Here is a 22805-nt window from a genome sequence, read left to right as displayed (position 1 = left end):
GGAGAAAGTTGTTTGGTGTGAGGCTGCTGGAGGCCTGGAGCAGGCCTGGAGAGGTTGTGGAGTCTCCTGGGGTGGAGAGCTTGGGCTGGGTGATGCCCAGAGGTCCCCCACGCCCCTTGCCATGCTGTGGTTCTGTGCAGTGCAGCACTAACTGAAGGCCCTGAGGTCTGCAGGGCAGTGCCAGGACCTGTCGGGCAGCGGGAGCTTGGGGCGTGCCAGGTGGTGCCAGCCTGGGGCGTGCTGGGCAGTGGCAGCCTGGGCGGTGACTGCACCCCGGGGCGTGCCGGGCAGTGGCAGGCAGGGCGGTGGCAGGTGGGGCGGACGCAGGTGGGGCATGCTGGGCGGAGGCAGGTGGGGCAGAGGCAGGTGGGGCGGAGGTAGGTGGGGCGGAGGCAGGTGGGGCGTGCCAGGTGGTGGCAGGTGGGGCAGAGGTAGGTGGGGCGGTGGTAGGTGGGGCGGTGGCAGGCAGGGCGTGCCGGGCGGTGGCGGGCGGGGCGGAGGCAGGCGGGGCGTGCCGGGCGGTGGCAGGCGGGGCGGAGGCAGGCGGGGCGTGCTGGGCGGTGGCGGGCGGGGCGGTGGCAGGCGGGGCGTGCCGGGCGGTGGCAGGTGGGGCGGTGGCAGGCGGGGCGGTGGCAGGCGGGGCGGTGGCAGGCGGGGCGGTGGCAGGCGGGGTGTGCCGGGCGATGGCAGGCGGGGCGGTGGCAGGCAGGGCGTGCCGGGCGGTGGCGGGCGGGGCGGAGGCAGGTGGGGCGGAGGTAGGTGGGGCGGTGGCGGGCGGGGCGGTGGCAGGCGGGGCGTGCCGGGCCGGGCCGTGACGGTGCGTGTGTGCCCCGCAGACGCCGTGTTCGCCTTCCAGCTGCGGAACCCGGTGCACAACGGCCACGCGCTGCTGATGCAGGACACGCGGCGCCAGCTGCTGCAGAGGGGGTACCGCAACCCGGTGCTGCTGCTGCACCCCCTGGGCGGCTGGACCAAGGACGACGACGTGCCGCTGGCCTGGCGCATGCGGCAGCACACTGCCCTGCTGCAGGAGCGCGTCCTGGAGCCCTCCTCCACCGTCGTGGCCATCTTCCCCTCCCCCATGCTCTACGCCGGCCCCACCGAGGTAACGGCGCCCTCGCCTGCCAGCTCTGACAACCGCTGAAGGCTCCCTTCCCTTCCCTTCCCTTCCCTTCCCTTCCCTTCCCTTCCCTTCCCTTCCCTTCCCTTCCCTTCCCTTCCCTTCCCTTCCCTTCCCTTCCCTTCCCTTCCCTTCCCTTCCCTTCCCTTCCCTTCCCTTCCCTTCCCTTCCCTTCCCTTCCCTTCCCTTCCCTTCCCTTCCCTTCCCTTCCCTTCCCTTCCCTTCCCTTCCCTTCCCTTCCCTTCCCTTCCCTTCCCTTCCCTTCCCTTCCCCTCCCCTCCCCTCCCCTCCCCTCCCCTCCCCTCCCCTCCCCTCCCCTCCCCTCTTCCATCCCAGTTCCTTCCTTCCCAATTCCTCCCTCCCTCCTCTCCCACTTCTTTCCTTTCTCCCTTCCCAGTCCCTCCCTTCTCAGTTCCTCCCTTCCCAACTCCTTCCTTCCCCGTTCCTGCTTCACTTTCCAGTCCCTCCCTTTCCAGCTCTTTCCTCCCTCCCCCCCAGTTCCTGCCTCCCTCCCATCCCAGCTCCTCCCTCCCTCCCTCCCCCGCCCCTGCCTTCCCAGCCGCGGCTCCGCGCCGGGTCGCTGCGCCGGGCGCTGATGCCGGCCGCGGTGTGCTCGGGCAGGTGCAGTGGCACTGCCGTGCCCGGATGGTGGCCGGCGCCAACTTCTACATCGTGGGGCGCGACCCCGCGGGCATGCCCCACCCCGACACGCAGAAGGACCTCTATGAGCCCACGCAGGGGGGCAAGGTGCTCAGCATGGCCCCGGGGCTGACCTCGGTGGAGATCATCCCTTTCCGGGTGGCAGCTTACAACAAGGAGAAGAGGGCCATGGACTTCTACGACCCCAAGAGGTAAGGCAGCAGCAGCCTCGATGCCTCCCCTCCTGCCTTGCTGCTGCTCCTCTTCAAGCCAAGGACCTGTGAAAGCCACCTGCTGAACCCTCTGACAGCTGACCCCATGGCAACGATAGGTTGCACCACACTGAAGGGTAGGGGGCTGAAAGGTAAGGGAGGCTCTGCAGAGGGACCTGGGCAGGCTGCAGCCATGGGATGAGGCCAATGGGATGAGGTTCAACAAGGCCAAGTGCTGAGTGCTGCCCCTGGGTCACAGCAACCCCAGGAAGGCTCCAGGCTGGGGGCAGAGGGGCTGGAAAGTGGCCAGCAGGAAAGGCCCTGGGGGTGTTGGGTGGCAGCAGCTGGAGAGGAGCCAGCAGTGGCCAGGGGGGCAAGAAGGGCAGCAGCAGCCTGGCCTGCAGCAGCAATGGTGTGGGCAGCAGGAGCAGGGCAGGGCTTGTGCCCTGGGCTGGGCACTGGGGAGGCCACAGCTTGAGTGCTGCCTTCAGCTCTGGGCCCTCCCTGCCAGAAGGAGCTTGAGGGCTGGAGCAGGGCCAGAGAAGGGCAAGAGAGCTGGGGAAGGGTCTGGAGCAGAGGGCTGGGGAGGAGCAGCTGAGGGAGCTGGGGGTGTGGAGTGTGGAGCAGAGGAGGCTGAGGGAGACCTCCTTGCTCTCTGCAGCTGCTGAGAGGAGGCTGCAGCCAGCTGGGGGCTGGGCTCTGCTCCCTGGTAACCAGTGACAGGGGAAGAGGAAATGGCCTCAAGTTGCCCCAGGGCAGGTTTAGGTTGGAGATGAGGAGAAACTTCTTCCCTGGCAGGGTTCTCAAAGCCTGTCACAGGCTGCCCAGGTGGAGTCCCCATCCCTGGAGCTGCTTCAAAGCTGCAGAGATGTGGTGCAGGTTTAGCCCCAGGCTTGGTGGAGTTAGAGCATGGTTGGACTGGGTGTTCTGAAAGGCATCTGCCAACCAAAACAGCTCTGTGGCTGTGTGGTGTCTAAGCAGCACACTTGGGGTACCAAATGCCAGTGCAGACAGAGCCTCTGGCAGCTGGAGGGCTGCAGCTCCTCTGGAAGGGGAACCATAGGATCACAGAATTGTCAGGGTTGGAAGGGACCTCAAGGCTCATCCAGTTGCAACCCCTCTGCCACGGGCAGGGACCCCTCCCACTGGGTCACCCATCTGCTGCTGCTGGCACAGCCAGGCCTGGAGCCCCAGCGTGGTGCTGCCGCCGCCGCCGGGAGGGTTCTGTTGGCGCAGTGGTGGCTCCCTGCTGGCCGCTGCTGTGGGGCTGGCTCCGGCCTGTGGTGCTGATGTGCCCCTGCCTCTCCTTTCCCCAGGCATGAGGACTTTGACTTCATCTCAGGAACACGCATGAGGAAGCTGGCTCGGGAGGGAGCAGACCCACCTGAGGGCTTCATGGCCCCCAAGGCTTGGAAGGTCCTGACCGAGTACTACCAATCTCTGGAGAAGAATTAACTCTGCTGCTGCTGCCTAGCAAGGCCTGTATTAAGAGTGAGCCATGATTGGTTCATCCCCCACCACACAGATCAGTTCCTTCCCCCCGCTTTGCCTTTCCCCCACTAATCACAGACACTCGGAGCCTGCTCCTCCTGCCCCTGGAGCCACCAGGAGTGTCCCCGTGGGGCTGGAGGGGCAACAGGGGCCTCGTGTCCCCAGCTGAGCCCAGCGCAGCCTGCAGAAGGGCCAGGTGGGTCAGTCTGGGGCCCTGCACCAGCCCCTGCTGCAGAGCTGACACCTCAGCACCGGGCTTTGTCCTCTGCGTGGAGCAGAGTTGAAGAAGTGCCTCTCCTCCAGCCCTCTCCCGGCGCTGCCCCAAGCTGCTGCTGCCAGGCTGGCAGAGGGGCCCAAGGCCCTCAGTCACTGCCCTCCAGCTCATGCCTTAAACTGAGGGATGTTTTTGACACCCTCTCATTAACAGGATTGGTTTTACTCAGCCTTGACCATCTTCCAGTTCCTGGTGGCCAAGGCAACTGCTCAGGCTCCTTCCTCTCTGCCTCCTGCATGGCCTCTCGCCATCCAGATCAAACCTGGGTGAAGCATTGCTGGTGCTCCACGCTCAGCTTGCCATGGGGGCTCTGCTGTGGCTGCTCACAGCCTGGAGGACCTCTGGTTGGGGAGAGCTGTCCTGGGAGACACCATAAGCCTGGCCTGGGAGGTCTCTGAGAGCAGAGCTCCATCGACCTGAGGGCAGCAGGATGCTGTTTGCAGGCTCTTGTGGGACTCCTTTGTGGAAACAGGCTGCCCGGGGTGGGGAGGGTGGTTGAACCCCCATCCCTGCAGGGCTGCCAAGGAGGCAGAGGTGTGGTGCTGAGGGCCATGCCCCAGGCTTGGCAGAGTTAGAGAATGGCAGTGGCTGGACTGGCTGAGCTGAAAGGGCTTTCCCAGCCAAAGCAGGTCTGTGGTTCTGTCCTCTCTGCCCTGTCCCTCTGCCCCAGCTCCGCTCACCCCGGAGGTGAACCAGCGAAACCAGAGCGAGGTGGGCCCCAGCCCAGGAAACCAGGAGAGTGTGGCTCAGGTGCTTGCTCTCATCCCTACCCACAGCCCAACTTGACTTCCTAGCTGCAGGATGGTGGTACTGGCTCCAGCTGAGAGCCAGCCAGAGGGTGGTGGAAGGGTCTTTGGTTCCCCCCAGCCACGTGGGTGCTGCTGTGCCAAGGGTGATGGTGCCAAGGCCAGAGCCAGTGGGCAGTGCTGCTCCCAGCTCTGGCTGCTGGACACTTCCTGCAGACCTTTCCCCCAGGGGCCCTTTTCTCCTCCCCTCAGCATGGACTTTGGTGCTGTGCCTGAGGCTGTTCTGCTGACTGGCAGCTCTTGGGGTGACCTCCGGCAGGGCTGAGCAGGGTCACTTAACCCCAGAGCTTTCCCTGACCCCGGCTGGGTCTTGCTCTGAGCAAGTCCTCCTGGCACTGCCGTGAGTCTTGGTGGTGGCTGAGGGTCTGAGCCAGTGCCCTGCACACCAGGGAGCCCACAGGCTGCAAGCCTGGGGCCAGTGGAGACCTTCCCAGGGGCCTGCAGCCCCAAGCCACCACGCTGAGGGCTGAGGGCTGGGGAAGCTGAGAGCTGACAGCTCTGCACCCCTTAGCTACCGCCCATGGCAGCAACCCGGGCTGACGCCTCCAGTGCTCACCCTTCCGCCCCAGGGGCAGCCAGAAGGTGTCGGAAGTGCAACGAATCAGCTGCTGCTCCTCTGGCGCTCTGCTTTGAATGGCTGCAGCTCCGCGCTCAGCCAGCTGCAGCCCAGCCCGCGCCGGGGCCCCCAGCCCTCCTCTCTGCTTGGCAATAATCTTGCACAAAAGCCCTTTTTTTATCCTTGCTCAGCTGCCTTGAGGTTGGGGTTTGGTTTTTTTTTTTGGGGGGGGGGTGTCGTTTTAAAACTGTTCGGAGCAAAGAGCCCAAAGCTGAGCTGCAGCTCCGGAAGGAGGCTGCTGCAGGAGCCGCGCTGGGAGCCCAAGGCAGCCCAGCAGCCTTTCTCCCTCAGGAGCCTCCACCCGCTGCTCAGGGCCCTTCGGGGGAGGGGAAGAGGGGGCACACACTGGAGAGGAATGTGACCCTCCCGACTGGGACTGCAGCCTTCGGGAAACTGCGCCTGGAAATCACCGGAGAGCTGGGAACCCCCCGCCCCGAATGGCCCCCGCAAGACACAGCTCGGTGCGGCGGCAGCCCCTGCCCCTGCCCCTGCCCCTGCCCGCGGCGCTGCCTGCCCCCCAGCCGAGCCCCGAGGACGGGGAGCGAGGGGGAGGGCAGGAGGTCGGTCTGTCTGTTTGTTTTTAGTGTATTTATTAAAGCCATGAGAGTGGGGTTTGTGCCTCGACTGCTGCCTCCCGGGATAGTAATATATTGTGTGAAGCCCCAGGCTCTGCTACAGGAACCAATAAATGTTTCTCCACCCCCGGCTCTGCTGTGGCCTTTCCTGGGGCGGGCAGGGACCCACAGGAGGAGCTGGGGGCAGGGACAGAGCTGCGGCAGTGCCACAAACAGCTCCTGCCCAGCACCCCCAGCACCAGCCTGGCACATGCAGCAAGGCCAGCCCTGCAGCCTCTGCTCCAGGAACCTCAACCCTGCAGCCTCTCTCCCTCAGGAGCCTCAACCCTGCAGCCTCCCTCCTTTAGGAACCTCAACCCTGCAGCCTCTGCTTCAGGAACCTCAACCCTGCAGCCTCTCTCCCTCAGGAGCCTCAACCCTGCAGCCTCCTTCCTTTAGGAACCTCAACCCTGCAGCCTCTGCTCCAGGAACCTCAACCCTGCAGCCTCTGCTTCAGGAACCTCAACCCTGCAGCCTCTCTCCCTCAGGAGCCTCAACCCTGCAGCCTCTCTCTCTCAGGAACCTCAACCCTGCAGCCTCTCTTCTTTAGGAACCCCAACCCTGCAGCCTCTCTCCCTCAGGAACCTCAACCCTGCAGCCTCTCTCTCTCTCAGGAACCCCAACCCTGCAGCCTCTCTTCTTTAGGAACCCCAACCCTGCAGCCTCTCTCCCTCAAGAACCTCAACCCTGCAGCCTCTCTCCCTCAGGAACCTCAACCCTGCAGCCTCTCTCCCTCAGGAACCCCAACCCTGCAGCCTCTCTTCTTTAGGAACCCCAACCCTGCAGCCTCTCTCCCTCAGCAGCCTCAACCCTGCAGCCTCTCTTCTTTAGGAACCTCAACCCTGCAGCCTCTCTCCCTCAGCAGCCTCAACCCTGCAGCTTCTCCTTCAGGAGCCTCAACCCTGCAGCCTCTTTCTCCCTCAGGAACCTCAACCCTGCAGCCTCTCTTTAGGAACCTGCACCATGTGCCCTTCTTGCTGCCTGGGCTGCAGAGCTTTCACCAAGTCACAACTCCCCCTTCTGCTGCCCTCTGTCTCTCCTGTGCTGTGCCAGCAGCTCCAGCTGCTCAAGCCCTGCAGCCATCCTCCCCCTGCAGGGAGGGTGCTGCTGCAGCCTTTGGGCTCTTCCTGAGCAGCTGTAAGTGGGCTGAGCTCACTCCTGCACCACAAATGCCTCATCACCACATCTTCATGGCTTTGAAACTCCTCCAGTTATGGGGACTCCACCACTGCCCCCAAGACAGCCTGGTGCAGGGCTTGACAACCTTCAAGGGGAAGGAATTGTTCCTCCTGTCCAGGCTGAGTCTCCCCTGGTGTTGCCTGAGGCTGTTTCCTCTTGTGCTATCACTCAGCAGAGCCAAATCTTGCCCATCCTGCCAGCCTGTGTGATGGTGTTGGAGGCTCTTCAGCTGCAGCTCTGGCACAGGGCTGGCTGCAGGCCTCTAGGCTATGCCCTTAGTTCACACTCCCAGGGCTCCCAGCACCATTCCCTGCAGCACCCTGGGCTGCACCCTGGGCTGCACCCTGGGCTGCACCCTGGGCTGCCACACTTCCAGGCTCTCAAGCACCAGCCAGGGAAAAGCTGCTCCTGCCCAAAGCAAGGCCAAAGCCCCAGCTGTGTTTGCAGCACTCCTGCACATGGCTACAGGAATCAGAGCAGCAAACCCTCAGAGGAACCAAACCCCACATGCAGTGACCTGGCCCTTAGGGCTGCTGCTAAGGTTTCTCTTTGTGTTCCAGCCTAGCTGGTTCAGCTGCTCCACGGCTTGGGGCAAGTGAGGCACAGCCCACCCGGGACATGCAGTCTGCTAGGGCTGATCTGGCACCAGACACAGGCTCTGGCTGCTGGGGGCATGTCTGTGTCCCCTCCTGCCCCAGGTGGTGACCTTTAACCCCCTAGAGAAACTCCTTTCACCTGGAACTTGGTGTTACAGCTCAGAGGTGGAGCCTGGCTCAGCCTCAGCTCAGCCTTGTGAAACGCTGCTGGGCCTGAGCAGCTGCTCCCAGGGTCACAGCAGAGGGCTTCAGCTCGGTTCAACAGAGAGTGTGCAAAGTCTGCCCTCAGGCAAGGTGAAATGTCACCCTGGTGGCACCTCCTGCCTTCCACTTCGTGCCCCTTGTCCTGTCCCTGGCCATTTGGGAGCTGTGCAGGGAAGGAGATGCCTGGGGCAAAGGAGCCAGATGTAGAGGAGGAGGAGGAGGAAGAGTAGAGCTGCCTGGGAGGAAACAAAGGCACCCAAGTGAGGTGTGGTGGTGGTTTTCCATGTTGGGGGAGGTCATGGAATCAGAGAATGGTAGGGATTGGATCATTGAGTCCTACCCCCCTGCCAGAGCAGCATCACCCAGGGCAGGTCACCCAGGAACACATCCAGGGGGAGTTTGGGATCTCTCCAGCCCAGGAGACTCCACAGCCTCTCTGGGCAGCCTGCTCCAGGCCTCCAGCAGCCTCACACCAAACAACTTTCTCCTCCTGCTCACATCCAACCTCCTGCCTGCCACTCTCTGCCCCTTGGCCTGGCCCTGGGCACCACTCAGCAGAGCCTGGCCCCAGCCTCTTGCCCCCCACAGCTCCTTTAGCTCTTGCTGAGCATTGCTCAGCTGCCCTCTGGGGCTGCTCTCCTGCAGGCTCTCAGCCCCAGGGCTCTCAGCCTTTGCTGCTCCCAGAGCTGCTCCAGGCCCCTCAGCAGCTTTGCAGCCTGCCCTGGACTCTCTCCAGCACTTCCCTGCCTCTGGAACTGGGGAGCCCAGAACTGGAACCAGGACTCCAGATGTATCCTGACTAGGGCTGGGAAGAGGGTCAGGAGAACCTGCCTCGACCTGCTGACCACACTCTTCCTCATGCACCCCAGGAGACCCTTGGCCTTCGTGGCCTCAAGAGGACTTCACATGTTACTCAGTGGTCTCCCAGCACTCCCAGGTCCTTCTCCCTGGAGCTGTTTCCCAGCAGATCTCCCCTCCCCTGTCCTGCTGCAGGAGGAGCAGGACCCTACCCTTGCCCTTGGTGAACTCCAGGAGGTTCCCTCTGCCCAGGTCTGGCACAGCCTGAGGGGTGTCAGTCTCTGCTCCCAGTTCTGTGCCATCAGCACTCTGTACCTTTGCCCAGGTCATTGATGATGTTCAGCAAGACTGGACCCAGTCCTGGCTCCTGTGGAACACCAGAAGCTGCAGGCCTCCAGCTGGACTCTGCACTGCTGCTCACACCCCTCTGAGCTCTGCCCTTCAGCCAGTTCTCCCCCACCTCACTGTCCCCTGGGAGCTTCACCTGGCTGCTGGGCACCTCCTGAGAAAGCAGCTCCCAGGAAGCAGCACTCTCTGCAAGCTGCACTTCACCTCTAGTCCTCAGGGCCAGGCACAATCCCCAGCCTCCACCAGCACTCTGCCCCCTGGCACTTCTTGGCTCAGCAGTCCCTAGCTCAGGTATTTCACATTTCCACAGCCCCCTCTCCCCCCCCCCCCCAGTGTGTTGGAGCATTTCCAACCCCCACCCCCAGCCCACCTCCTCTTCCCCACCTGGCAAAGCAGCATCCTTCCGAGGCTGGTGTTAAAGCCCTCCCGTGGCACTCCAAGAGGCAACACGGGGCCGAGCTCAGAGCTGCTGCAGCTGCTGTGCCCCAGCAGCAGCCTGCTGGAGCAGAGGGCCAGAGGTGAGCAGCGGCCAGCAGCAGCCTGCTGGAGCAGAGGGCCAGAGGTGAGCAGCGGCCAGCAGCAGCCTGCTGGAGCAGAGGGCCAGAGGTGAGCAGTGGCCAGCAGCAGCCTGCTGGAGCAGAGGGCCAGAGGTGAGCAGCGGCCAGCAGCAGCCTGCTGGAGCAGAGGGCCAGAGGTGAGCAGCGGCCAGCAGCAGCCTGCTGGAGCAGAGGGCCAGAGGTGAGCAGTGGCCAGCAGCAGCCTGCTGGAGCAGAGGGCCAGAGGTGAGCAGTGGCCAGCAGCAGCCCCCAGGCTCAGGCTGGCTCCGGCTTGGCTGCATCTGGTGCCGCGGTTCCGCTTCACGCAGTCGCGGCGCCCGCCCCGGCCCTCCCCTGCCGAGCTGCCAGGCAGGGCAGCAGCCCCAGGGCGGGGGCCAGAGCAGTGCTGGGGGGGCACTCGTGTGGCATGAGCACAGAATTCAGGATGTGGGGAGAAAGCAGAACCCCAGGTACTGCCAAAACCCTCCTGCCAGGCCCTTTCCCCACAGCCCTGCGGCCGCCTCCGCCCTCAGCGCCGGGTGCCGCCCCCCGGACTCACTGCAGGCAGCCAGGAGAGCAGGAGATGGCTGAATCCCATTTATTGAACCCAAAGCCCTTCCCTCCTCCCGGGTTTGGCAGCTCAGAGCACAGGAGGGAGCAGAGGGGCTCAGGGCACCCCCTGCCCGTGGCACACGGCCCCGCGGGCCGGGCCAGGCCGGCACGCAGCAGAGGCAGCGGAACCCGGGGGGGAGGCTTCGTGGCAGGGCCCTCGGGGTCCTCCCCTGCTTCCCCAGCCCAAAACGTAAAACCCAAGCCAGGTTTAAAAGAGAGCCTCGGAAAGCAGACCTCATCCAAAGGGAGCAGCACTCAAAAGGCCTGAGCAGGGCACCGGCTTTCAAGTGGCCATCAGAAAGAGACAGAAATCAGAGCAAGACTGCAAGCTGTGCCTGGCTGGGGAAGCAGCAGGGGCTCTGCCTGGGAAGGAAGAGCAGATGTGCACCCAAGCGGGGATCAGCCCCCAGCAGGGGTCAGCCCCCAGCAGGGGTCAGCCCCCAGCCTGCACCTCCACAGCCCCTGGCAGCCCCAGGCGTGGGCACAGCCACCCAGCCCTGCCCCCGCGGTAAGGCTCACACAGGGCAGCCCTGCCGGGCCGGGCTCTGGGGCTGGCCTCTTCCTCACCCCCGCCGGGTTCCAATAACTTCGGAGTTGTATCAAAACAATGCCAGAAACAGGTCCCCTCCCCCCGCCCCCCAGCCCCTCCCTGCGGTCGGTTGGTGTCGGGGTTGGGTTGCTTTGTTTTGCTAACTGCTGACAGAGGTGGAGCTAAAAACAAACGCCCCGGGAGCCCAGCAGGGAGCTGCTCCCCCCGGGCTCAATCCAGGCTGACGTGCATCAGGACGTTCTGCAGCATGGCATCCTTCAACCTCCTCATCTTCTCGATGGCCCTCTGCAGGTCCTGCTGCTGCACCGGCCGGATCTCATCCTCCTGGTGGCTGCCAGGGACACAGAGGGGGAGAGGGGAGCGTGAGGGAGCCCTGCCAGGCACCAGAGCTGTCCCCCAGGGACCAGTGCTGGGCCCCAGCCTGCTCATAGCTTCACTGCTGGGGGACTCCATCCCCTTGTCCAGATCATCACTGAGTTTGCAGATGACTACAGCTCCCTGCAGGGAGGCTGGAGCCAGGTGGGGGTTGGTCTCTTCTCCCAGGCACCCAGCACCAGAACAAGAGGACACAGTCTCAAGCTGTGCCAGGGGAGGTTTAGGCTTGATCTTAGAAAGAAGTTCTTCCCAGAGAGATTGGCCCATGGGATGTGCTGCCCAGGGAAGTGGTGGAGTCCCTGTCCCTGGAGGTGTGTAAGAAGAGCCTGGATGAGGCCCTTGGTGCCAGGGTCTGGTTGATTAGTTGGGTGGTTGGTTGGACCTGATGATCTTGGAGGTCTCTTCCAAGCTGGGAGATGCTGTGAGGAGAACTCCAGCCTGGAAAGCAGCAGCTGCCCACTGAGGCTGGCTGCAGGCACGGTGCCTGCCAGGGCAAGGGGGCAGCCAGGAGAGCATCACAGCCAGGGCAGCCTGGCAGAGCCTGGCCAGCAGGCAAGGCTGGCAGTGCAGCACGGGGATGGATGTCACCTCGTGCTTTGGACCACCTCAAGCTTAGAACCACAGAAGCATTTGATTGCACAAGAGCTTCAAATCACCCAGACCAAGCAGACTCCAGCTCTGCCAAGGCTGGGGCTAAGCCATGGCCCTCAGCACCACATCTCTGCAGCTCCACCAGCTGCCTGGGCAGCCTGTGACAGGCTTTGAGAACCCTGCCAGGGAACAAGTTTCTCCTCATGTCCAAGCTAAACCTCCCCTGGGGCAATTTAGGGCCATTCCCTCTCCTCCTGTCACTTGTTGCAAGTGACAAGAGCCCAGCCCCCAGCTGGCTGCAGCCTCCTCTCAGCAGCTGCAGAGAGCAAGGAGGTCTCCCTCAGCCTCCTCTGCTCCACACTCCACACCCCCAGCTCCCTCAGCTGCTCCTCCCCAGCCCTCTGCTCCAGACCCTTCCCCAGCTCTCTTGCCCTTCTCTGGCCCTGCTCCAGCCCTCAAGCTCCTTCTGGCAGGGAGGGCCCAGAGCTGAAGCCAGCACTCAAGCTGTGGCCTCCCCAGTGCCCAGCCCAGGGCACAAGCCCTGCCCTGCTCCTGCTGCCCACACCATTGCTGCTGCAGGCCAGGCTGCTGCTGCCCTTCTTGCCCCCCTGGCCACTGCTGGCTCCTCTCCAGCTGCTGCCACCCAGCATCCCCAGGGCCTTTCCTGCTGGCCACTTTCCAGCCCCTCTGCCCCCAGCCTGGAGCCTTCCTGGGGTTGCTGTGCCCCAGGTGCAGCACTCAGCACTTGGCCTTGTTGAACCTCATCCCATTGGCCTCATCCCATGGCTGCAGCCTGCCCAGGTCCCCCTGCAGAGCCTCCCTGCCCTCCAGCAGCTCAGCACTGCCACCCAAGTCAGTGTCACCTGAGGCTGCTTCAATCCCATGGTGCTGAAGATACCAAACAGAACTGGCCCCAGGACTGAGCCCTGGGGAGCACCACTGGTGACCAGCCACCAGCTGGAGCTAACTCCATTGCCCACCACCCTTTGAGGTAGCCACCTCAGCAGCTGCCTGCCCTGCCCTGCCCTGCCCTGCCCTGCCCTGCCCTGCCCTGCCTGCTGGCTGGCTGTGGGGGCCTGGCTGCGCTGTGGCAGTTGGTCACTCCAATCGGAACTGCTCTCTGGGGATCACAGCAAAAGCTTCGCAGCCTCTGGGAGCTATCAGCTCAATCCAGCCAAGAGGAACTGGCTTGGCCAGGGTGGAGGAGCAGCAGGAGCATTCAGAGGGGCCGTGCAGCTGCCCCAGCAGCGAGGCCAAGGCCCCCTCACCTCTCCTCCTCGCAGGCAGAGTTGACGTACTCCCGGACGCAGAGCAGCACGGCGTCGCGGCACATCTCCTTCAGGTCGCTGCCCGAGAAGCCGTCGGTCTCCTTGGCCACCTCCAGCAGGTCCACGTGCCTGTCCACCTGCCAGACAAGCACAGCTCACAGCATGGCAGGGCCTGGGAGGGACCCAAAGAGAACCCCAACCCCCTGCAGAGCATCCAGCACACAGGAACACAGCCAGACAGGGCTGCAAAGGCTTCACAGAAGGAGACTCCACAACCTCTCTGGGCAGCCTGCTCCAGGCCTCTGGGAGCCTCCCAGGCAAGAAGTTCCTCCTCATGCTGAGCTGCAACCTCCTGGGCTGCACTTTCAATCCCTTGCCCCTTGGCCTATGGCAGGGCACAGTGAGCAGAGCCTGGCCCTGGCCCTTCCTGCCTGACCCCCAGCCCTCAGCTCTTGAGAGACATTGCTCAGATCCCTCTCAGCCTTCTCCTCTCCACACTCAGCAGCCCCAGGGCTCTCAGCCTCTGCTCAGCAGCAGTGCTCCAGGCCCTTCAGCATCCTTGCAGCCCTCCCTTGGCCTCTCCCCAGCAGATCCCTGTCCCTCCTGAGCTGGGGAGCCCAGAGCTGGCTGCAAGATTGCAGCTGGGGCCTCAGCAGGGCAGAGCAGAGGGGGAGGAGAAGCTCCCTGGCTCTGCTGGCCACACTCTGCTGAGTGCAGCCCAGGAGCCCCTTGGCCTTCTTGGCCCCCAGGGCACATTGCTGTGCCCTGCAGAACTTGCTGCCCCCCAGCACTCCCAGGTGCTTCTCCTTGGGGCTGCTCTCCAGCAGATCCCCTCCCAGCCTGTGCTGCTGCAGGTTATTCTTCCTGCCCAGCTGCAGGGCTCTGCTCTCATCCTTGCTGACCCTCAGGAGGTTCCTCTCTGCCCAGCTCTCAGCCTGTCCAAGGCTCTGAATGGCCTCACAGCCTTCAGCTGTCTCAGCCAAGCCTCCCAGCTCTGTATCATCAGCAACCTTGGTAAGCAGACTGTCTGTCTGTCTGTCTCAGTGTCACTGATGAAGATGTTGAACAGCATCAGACCCAGCACTGATCCCTGGGGGACTCCACTGCTCACAGCCCTGCAGCTGGGCTTGGCACCACTGACCATCACTCTTTGCACTCTAACAGTTCCCAGTTCCTCTCAGGGTCTGCTCTTCTGTCCCACACCTCCTGAGCTTGCTCACAAGGCTGCTATGGGAGACAGTGGCAAAGGCTTTGCTAAGTTCAAGGCAGACCACCCCCTGGCCTGCCTGCACCTCCCCCTTCAGTCAGGACATCACAGAAGGCTATGAGATTAGTCAAGCCTGACCTCCCCTCTGCACTCTCTCACTAGGACAACCAAAGGCACACAACAGCCTCCTCCTGGAGGTGTTCCTGCCTGCCCTAAGACCTTTCTCAGCCTTCATTTTCTTTCAGCTTTCAAAAAGGTCCTTTTGCTGAGCTCTCCAAAGGGCTCCCTGCACACAGAGAAACCAAAGAAAACTCTGGGGCTGAGCAAAAAACAGCCCCAAAAAACCAGGAAAGAAGAGGCAACCAAAAACTAACCTCCACATTCCCAGATCCCAACGTGGAGGGGCTGGGAGGGACCTCTGGGCATCCCCCAGCCCCTGCTCCAGCAGGGCACCCCCAGCAGCTTGCCCAGCAGCACAGTGCCCAGGGGGGGTTGGAAGCTCTCCACCCCAGGAGACTCCACAACCTCTCTGGGCAGCCTGCTCCAGGCCTCCAGCAGCCTCACACCAAACAACTTTCTCCTCCTGCTCACATCCAACCTCCTGCCTGCCACTCTGTGCCCCTTGGAACCACTCAGCAGAGCCTGGCCCCACTCCAGCTCTGCCAAGGCTGGGGCTAAGCCATGGCCCTCAGCACCACATCTCTGCAGCTCTGAAATGCCTGCAGGGATGAGGATTCCACCAACTCCCTGAGCAGCCTGGGCCAGGGGCTGAAAACCCCTTCAGAGAAGAAGTTTCTTCTGCTGTCCAACCTAAAGCTCCCCTGGGGCAACTTGAGGCCATTTCCTCTCCTCCTGTCCCTTGTTCCTTGGGAGCAGAGCCCAGCCCCCAGCTGGCTGCAGCCTCCTCTCAGCAGCTGCAGAGAGCAAGGAGGTCTCCCTCAGCCTCCTCTGCTCCACACTCCACACCCCCAGCTCCCTCAGCTGCTCCTCCCCAGCCCTCTGCTCCAGACCCTTCCCCAGCTCTCTTGCCCTTCTCTGGCCCTGCTCCAGCCCTCAAGCTCCTTCTGGCACGGAGGGCCCAGAGCTGAAGCCAGCACTCAAGCTGTGGCCTCCCCAGTGCCCAGCCCAGGGCACAAGCCCTGCCCTGCTCCTGCTGCCCACACCATTGCTGCTGCAGGCCAGGCTGCTGCTGCCCTTCTTGCCCCCCTGGGCACTTCAGCTGGCTGTTGACCAGCACCCCCAGGTCTTTTTCTGCTAGGCAGAAAGCTTCCCCAAGCCACAAGCTTGTGTCCATGGGGTTGTTGTGACCCAAGTGCAGGACTACCATAAAACAACACCTAGAGCAGCTTTGCCCTGAAGGAGAAGTGAAGCAGGGATGAGAAGTGTCACACCTCTCAGCCTGACTGGACAGAGGCAAAGCAGAACTCAGAAGCTCTCCTCCTTGCTTCCTGAACTCTTGAAGCTTCCTCCACTGACCAAGGTGATAGGCAAAGGTGATTCCCCTTCAGCAGTGCTGGGGCCATAACCAGGAGATGGAGCCTGAGAGTCCTCTTCCTCAGAGCTGACACAGCCCTAGCCTGCTGCTCACACCTCAGGCTTGTGCTCCAGCCAGGAGGCAACTCTCCTGCTTGGCTTCAGCACCACATCCCAAACCTGGATGGTTCCTCAGTTAGCAGCACCCTGGCAGATCATCTCCACCTCACTCCAGGCAGTCAGAAAAGGAGCTTTGTGCAGCTCCCCAGCCTGCACTCCTGGCCTGAGCCACACAGCACATCCAGGAGGCTACTTACATTTTCATTCTTCAAGATCAGCTTCAAGATGGCTTCTCTCTGTTTCAGGGCCTGAAACAAAAGAGAGGGAAAGCTCTTAGAGTACAAGACCCAAAGGCATGGGAGGCTGGAACATCTGCCTCCAGGCTGCTCAGGGGCACCAGCTGATCCCTCAGGCTGGGGATTCAGAGTGACAGAATGGTTTGGGTTGGAAGGGACCCTGAAGACCACCCAGTTCCAACCCACTCCCCACCAGCACAGGCTGCTCAAGGACTCATCCAGCCTGGCCTCCAACACCTCCAGGCAGGAGGCAGCCACAGCCTCCCTGGGCAGCCTGTGCCAGGCTCTCCCCACCCTCACTCTCAACAATTTCTTCCCCCTCTCCACTCTCAATCTCTCCTCTCCCAGCTCAAAGCCATTGTCCCTGGGCCTGGCACTCCCAGCCCTTGTCCAAAGTCCCTCTCCAGCTCTCCTGGAGCCCTTCAGGTCCTGCAAGGCTGCTCTGAGGTCTGCCTGGAGCCTTCTCCTCTGCAGGCTGCACAGCCCCAACTCTCCCAGCCTGGCCCCACAGGGGAGCTTCTGCAGCCTCTGCTCATCTTGGTGGCCTCCTCTGGAGCCTCTCCAGCAGCTCCAGGTCCTTCTTGTGCTGGGGGCCCCAGAGCTGGAGGCAGTGCTGCAGGTGGGCTCTGAGCAGAGCAGAGCAGAGGGGCAGAATCCCCTCCCTGTGCTGCTGCTCTCCCTGCTCTGCCTGCAGCTCAGCACTCAGCTGGCTCTGGGCTGCCAGGGACCTGGGCAGCTCCTGGGGACTTTGTCACCCCCTGACACCCCCAAGGCCTTCTCCTGCAGGCTGCTCTCAGCCACTCCTCCCCCAGCCTGGATCTGTGCCTGGATTGCCCTTCTTGAGCTGGGGAGCCCAGAGCTGGACACAGTACCCCAGGTGAGGCCTCACCAGGGCAGAGGGGCAGGAGAACCTCCCTTGACCTGCTGGCCACACTCCTCTTGATGCAGCCCAGGATGCCCTTGGCCTTCTTGTCCTGCTGGCTCAGGGGTATCCTGTTGCCCACCAGGTCCTTCCACTGAGAGATGCTCTCCAAGTGGTCAGCCCCCAGGCTGCACTGCTGCAGGGGGTTGTCCTTCCCCAGCTGCAGGACTTGACCCTTGCCCTTCATGAATGTCACTGGAGTGGCAGATGGCTGCTCCCTGGCCTCCTCAGGAGCAGGAGCAGGAGCAGGTGAGGCAGGGGTGTGCAGGCCCCGGAGCAGGCAGCTCGGCTGGGCGGTGACTGAGCCTCCAACGCTCCTTGTTCCCAGCTGCACCTGCCCAGCAGGGCTGGGACCCAGCCCAGCATGGCTCTGGCAAGAGGGCTCCTCTCTTGCACAACCAGCCAGAGATCTGCTCCTCCAGTTTGGTCTCTGAGCTGCTGCATGGAAGTGAAAAATGAAAGGTACTGCTGCAGCCAAAAGGCAACAGCCACAGCCAGGACCGAGCTCCCCCTGACAGAGGCACAGGGAGAGACTTCTGACAGCACCAAGCGTGGCAAGGAGGCTTCAGCCACCTTGGAAAGGGTGAGGACAGCAACAGAGGTAGTCAGGGTAAGCTGGTGGTGGCTGGCATCATTGAGAAAGATCTTCATGACTGCATAGATCACAGTAGCATCAGTGTCCCAGGCTGCTTGCAGTGCCTGCCTGTGGGCAGCCCTGAGAAGGACGCAGGCTCTGCAACGCTGCCTTCATTCCTCCCTCAGAATGAGAGGTTGTGTGGTGAGAAGGGGAGGATGGCAGGCAAGAGGGACCTGCTCCTTGAGACTCTCTGCTCTGGCTGCCAGTCCTCCTGCAGGCAGGGCTGTGAGGCCACTCTTGGGCTTTTTGTGGCTGCCTTCAGGTGAACACTGAGTTCTTCTCAGTATCTAAGCCAAGATGAAGACCAAGGGTGGGAAGCCCTCAGAGGACACAGAGTTGGTTCAGATAAACAGCCAAGGACTCAGGATCTCTGCAAGAAACCTCCCATGAAGAAGCCAAGTTCTGTGCATGCTTCTAACAGACCACAAGGACATCAAAAGGACCCAGAATCACAGAGTGCTCTGGCTTGGGAGGGAGCTCCAGAGCTCACCCAGCCCCCTGCACTCAGCAGGGACATCCTCCACTGGATCAGGCTGCCCAGAGCCCTGGCCAGCCTCCCCTGGAACAGCTCCAGGCATGGAGCCTCAACCACCTCCCTGGGCAGCCTGCTGCAGTGTTCCAGCAGCCTCCTGGGGCACAACTTGTTCCTCACATCCAATCTCAATCTGCTCTGCTCTGCTTTGAAGCCATTGCCCCTGCTCCTGTCCCTGCAGGCCTTTGGGAACAGCCTCTCTGCAGCCTTCTTGTACCACAGTATCACCAAGGTTGGAAGAGACCTCAAGGATCATCAAGTCCAAGCTGTCACCACAGACCTCATGGCTAGACCATGGCACCAAGTGCCACATCCAATCCCCTCTTGAACACCTCCAGGGATGGGGACTCCACTACCTCCCTGGGCAGCACATTCCAATGGCCAACAACTCTCTCTGGGAAAAACTTTCTCCTCACCTCGAGTCTAAACCTCCCCTGGCACAGCTTGAGACTGTGTCCTCTTGTTCTGGTGCTGGCTGCCTGGGAGAAGAGACCAACCCCCACCTGGCTACAACCACCTTTCAGGTAGTTGTAGAGGGCAATGAGGTCTCCCCTGAGCCTCCTCTTCCCCAGGCTAAGCAACCCCAGCTCCCTCAGCCTCTCCTCCCAGGGCTGTGCTCAAGGCCTCTCCCCAGCCTTGTTGCCCTTCTCTGGACACCTTCAAATCTCTCAATGTCCTTCTTAAACTGAGGGGCCCAGAACTGGACACAGGACTCAAGGTGTGGCCCAACCAGAGCAGAGTCCAGGGGCACAATGACCTCCCTGCTCCTGCTGGCCACACTATTCCTGATGCAGGCCAGGATGCCCTTGGCCTTCTTGGCCCCCTGGGCACACTGCTGGCTCATGTTCAGGCAGCTGTCAATCAGCACCCTCGGGTCCCTCTCTGTTTGGCAGCTCTCAGCCACTCTGCCCCCAGCCTGTAGCTCTGCCTGGGGTTGCTGTGGCCAAAGTGCAGCCCCTGGCACTGGGACTTGTTGAATGCCATCCTGTTGGCCTCTGCCCATCTGTCCAGTGGGTCGAGGTCCCTCTGCAGAGCCCTTCTGGCCTCTAACTGACCAACATCTGCCCCCAGCTTGGTGTCATCTGCAAACTTGCTGATGGCTGACTCAATGCCCTCATCCAGATCATCAATGAAGATGTTAAAGAGGCTGGGGCCCAGCACTGATCCCTGGGGCACAGCACTGGTGCCTGGCTGCCAGCTGGCTGTGGCACCATTCACCACCACTCTCTGGGCTCAGCCTCCAGCCAGTTCCTGTAGCCCCTTCAGGTCCTGGCAGGCTGCTCTAAGGTCTCCCTGCAGCCTTCTCTTCTGCAGGCTGAACACCCTCAGCTCCCTCAGCCTGTCCTGATAGCAGAGGTGTGATTTTTCATGGCACTGCTCTGGACCCTCTCCATCAGGTCCATCTCTCTCTTGTGTTGAGGCCTCCAGAGGTGGCCACAGCCCTGCAGGTAAGGTCTCAGCAGGATCCCCACTCTCCATCTCTGGCCACACTGCTTTGGATGCAGAGGTGCTCCAATCCCCTGATCCCTTTTTTTGTGGCCCCCTCAAGACACAGGTTCCCTGTCTGACAAAGCTCCTGGAGCTCTGGAGCTGAGGGCAGGCCAGGGGGACTCACAGGCTGGTTGATGTGGAAGCGAGTTGGCATCCTCCTCATGATGGCAGAGTCCAGGTCCTGGGGACGGTTGGTGGCTCCCATCACTATGACCTGTGTGCAGCAACAGATGAAACCAGTCAGCCTGAAACCAGCTTTGGAAAACATCCCTGGAGTGGAGTTTCAAAAGCCTTCCACACTTTTATCAAGAACATCAACATCCAGAGGAGTTGCACAAGGCTCCCTGCTGCTGCTTTCAGCAACGAGGTAGCTCAGCAGAGCAGCAGCACCACACAGCAGCTCCTGAGTGGGGACTCCTCCAGCAGCCTCAGCCCCTTCTCTGCCCAGTTTGAAAGTCCAAAGCCCCAGCAGTAACCCAAACCTTCCCCCTTGTGTGTCATGCTGTTCTCTCCTCAGCTCCTGGTGGTCTGGAAGGGACCTGCAAGGAGACCTTTTGATAAGCTATTAAGAACCGTGGCAGGTGAGGGCTCTGATGGAAACTGAAGGCCAAGCAGCTGAGCAGACTGGCCAAGCACACTAAAGCACAGGGCATGGGACTGCTGGAGAGAGCCCAGAGGAGGCCACAAGGATGCTCCAAGGGCTGGAGCAGCTCTGCTCTGAGCACAGGCTGAGGGGGCTGGGGCTGTGCAGCCTGGAGAGGAGAAGGCTCCAGGGGGACCTCAGAGCTGCCTGCCAGGACCTGAAGGCATCCTGCAGGGAGGCTGCAGAGAGACTTTGCCTGAGGGTGTCTGAGACAGGACAGGGGGCAATGGTTTGGAGCTGAGGCAGAGCAGGGTCAGACTGGAGCTGAGGAAGAAGTTCTTTAGTAGGAGGCTGGGGAGACTCTGGCACAGGCTGCCCAGGGAGGCTGTGGCTGCCTCCTGCCTGGGGGTGTTGAAGGCCAGGCTGGATGAGGCCTTGGGCAGCTGAGTGTAGGGGCTGCAGGGAGACCCTAGAGCAGCCTTCCAGAATGTGAAGGGGTCCTCCAGGAGAGCTGGAGAAGAACTTTTAACACAGGCATGGAATGACATGATGAGGGGTGGTGGTTACCAACTGGAGGAAGCTGGACTGAGATGAGACAGTCAGTCAGAACCCTTCCCTGTGGTGGTGGTGAGGCAGCGAACAGGTAGCCCAGAGAAGCTGTGGAGGCTCCAAGCCTGGCAGTACTGAAAGGCAGGGTGGCTGGGGCCTGGAGCAAGCTGGCTTAGTAGGAGGTGTCCCTGCCCATGGCAGGGGCTTGGAACTAGATGATCTTGAAGGTCCCTCTCAACCCAAACCATTCTGTGACTCTGTGGCCCAGCCCATGGCAGGGGGGTGGAGTAGATGCTCTCTGAGGTCCCCTCCAAGCTGAGCCATTCTGAGGTGCAGTGCTAAAACGTTGGAGTTTTCCTCTTTAATCATCCACAGAAGCTTTAAAAGACAGAGGGAAGCTGTGTGCAGTGCAGGAGCACAGCTCAGCTCCTTGGGCTCCCTTCCAGGTGAGAGCAAACTGACTCCTATTCAGCTCAGCTCTGCTCTCTCAGCTGTTCTGCTAAGTTATGTACAGGGCAAACACTCAAGGCACCCAAGTGACAAATGCCAGGGCAATTAACCTCTTATCAATACCCCTTTCCTTTGAGCTCAGCCTTGCCAAGGCAGGCCTGCCAGCTTGGCTTGTGGCAGAGCAGAGCCACCCTGCCACCTAGGGGTGGCACTGCACGGGGGCCAAGAGGGCTCTGCTGCACCAGGCCTGGGGCAGTCCTCTCCTCTCCCTCCCTGAGGAGTTGTGTGTGTGGGGAGTGCTGGGACCCCAGTCCCACAGAGCCAGGAACTGCTGAGAGTCCAGGGCAGGCTGCAAAGCTGCTGAGGGGCCTGGAGCAGCTCTGGCAGCAGCAAAGGCTGAGAGCCCTGGGGCTGAGAGCCTGCAGGAGAGCAGCCCCAGAGGGCAGCTGAGCAATGCTCAGCAAGAGCTAAAGGAGCTGTGGGGGGCAAGAGGCTGGGGCCAGGCTCTGCTGAGTGGTGCCCAGGGCCAGGCCAAGGGGCACAGAGTGGCAGGCAGGAGGTTGGATGTGAGCAGGAGGAGAAAGTTGTTTGGTGTGAGGCTGCTGGAGGCCTGGAGCAGGCTGCCCAGAGAGGTTGTGGAGTCTCCTGGGGTGGAGAGCTTCCAACTCCCCCTGGGCATTGTGCTGCTGGGCAAGCTGCTGGGGGGTGCCCTGCTGGAGCAAGGTTGGACTGGGTGAGCTCCAGAGGTCCCTTCCAACCTGACCATGCTGGGGTTCTGTAATTGCTCCAAGTGAGAGCTCAGACACACATCCAGCAGGCTTCCCTCTATGCTCCATTCAAGCCCACTGAGAGATGTTTGGGGTTTCTTCCAACCTGGTTTATGCTATCCTATCCTATCCTATCCTATCCTATCCTATCCTATCCTATCCTATCCTATCCTATCCTATCCTATCCTATCCTATCCTATCCTATCCTATCCTATCCTACCCTACCCTTTGTTTCCACAGCATCAGCAGCTTCTGTTGGTCTGTCTGTGCTCCAAGAGACACCATTCCTGTTGAGACTGAGAGGAGGCCTGAAGTGTGCAGGGATAATGGGATAGAAGCATGACTCCATTTAATAGTTGCCTTTTGACATCTCTTAACTGAACCCCAAGTACCTATATAAGAGGTATGAAGAGTGATCTGTTCAGATAATTCACCTCATTCCCTTCACATGGGAACACTGCATTGGGCCAGTGCCAGCTGCAGGAGGTTCAACAAGTCACAGGGCAAGGTTTTGCAGCTGGCTTGGGCCAATCCCAGCCACAAATCCAGGCTGGGTGCAGAGTGGGTTGGGAGCAGCCCTGAAGAAAGAGCCTTGGGGGTGCTGGGTGCTGAGCAGCTCCCCAGGGGCCAGCAGTACCCTCCTGCAGCCCTCAGGCAGCTGTGTGCTGGGCTGCAGCCACAGCAGGGTGGGCAGCAGGGCAGCAGAGGGGATTCTGCCCCTGGGCTCTGCTCTGCTCAGACCTCACCTCCACTCCTGCCTCCAGCTCTGCTGTCCCCAGCAGGAGAAGGACACAGAGCTGCTGGAGAGAGGCCAGAGGAGGCCACAAAGATGCTCCAAGGGCTGGAGCAGCTCTGCTGTGAGCACAGGCTGAGGGGGCTGGGGCTGTGCAGCCTGGAGAGGAGAAGGCTCCAGGGGGACCTCAGAGCTGCCTGCCAGGAGCTGAAGGGATCCTGCAGGGAGGCTGCAGAGAGACTTTTGCTGAGGGTGTCTGAGACAGGACAGGGGGCA

The 22805-nt window shown here is 61.7% G+C and overlaps 2 protein-coding genes across 2 annotated transcripts in view; one reads left to right on the top strand and one right to left on the bottom strand.

Moving 5' to 3' along the window:
• The window catches only part of PAPSS2 (3'-phosphoadenosine 5'-phosphosulfate synthase 2), a 39306-nt gene extending 35675 nt beyond the window's left edge, over nucleotides 1–3631 (top strand). The window contains exons 10-12 of the mRNA XM_054174746.1: nucleotides 837–1105; nucleotides 1742–1971; nucleotides 3288–3631. Of these exons, the coding sequence (XP_054030721.1) occupies nucleotides 837–1105; nucleotides 1742–1971; nucleotides 3288–3426 (638 nt within the window). The 3' untranslated portion in view covers nucleotides 3427–3631. The remainder of the gene's footprint in view (nucleotides 1–836; nucleotides 1106–1741; nucleotides 1972–3287) is intronic.
• A 7100-nt stretch (nucleotides 3632–10731) lies between these two features.
• Nucleotides 10732–22805, bottom strand: part of ATAD1 (ATPase family AAA domain containing 1) — a 30219-nt gene continuing 18145 nt past the window's right edge. The window contains exons 7-10 of the mRNA XM_054174768.1: nucleotides 19572–19661; nucleotides 15827–15877; nucleotides 12830–12966; nucleotides 10732–10926 (exon numbers count right to left, since the gene is read on the bottom strand). Coding sequence (XP_054030743.1) covers nucleotides 10806–10926; nucleotides 12830–12966; nucleotides 15827–15877; nucleotides 19572–19661 — 399 coding nt within the window. The 3' untranslated portion in view covers nucleotides 10732–10805. The remainder of the gene's footprint in view (nucleotides 10927–12829; nucleotides 12967–15826; nucleotides 15878–19571; nucleotides 19662–22805) is intronic.

Source organism: Dryobates pubescens, chromosome 30 (assembly GCF_014839835.1).
Source record: "Dryobates pubescens isolate bDryPub1 chromosome 30, bDryPub1.pri, whole genome shotgun sequence".
NCBI classification, from domain to species: Eukaryota; Metazoa; Chordata; class Aves; order Piciformes; family Picidae; genus Dryobates; species Dryobates pubescens.
This window is presented reverse-complemented; position numbering and strand designations above follow the sequence as displayed.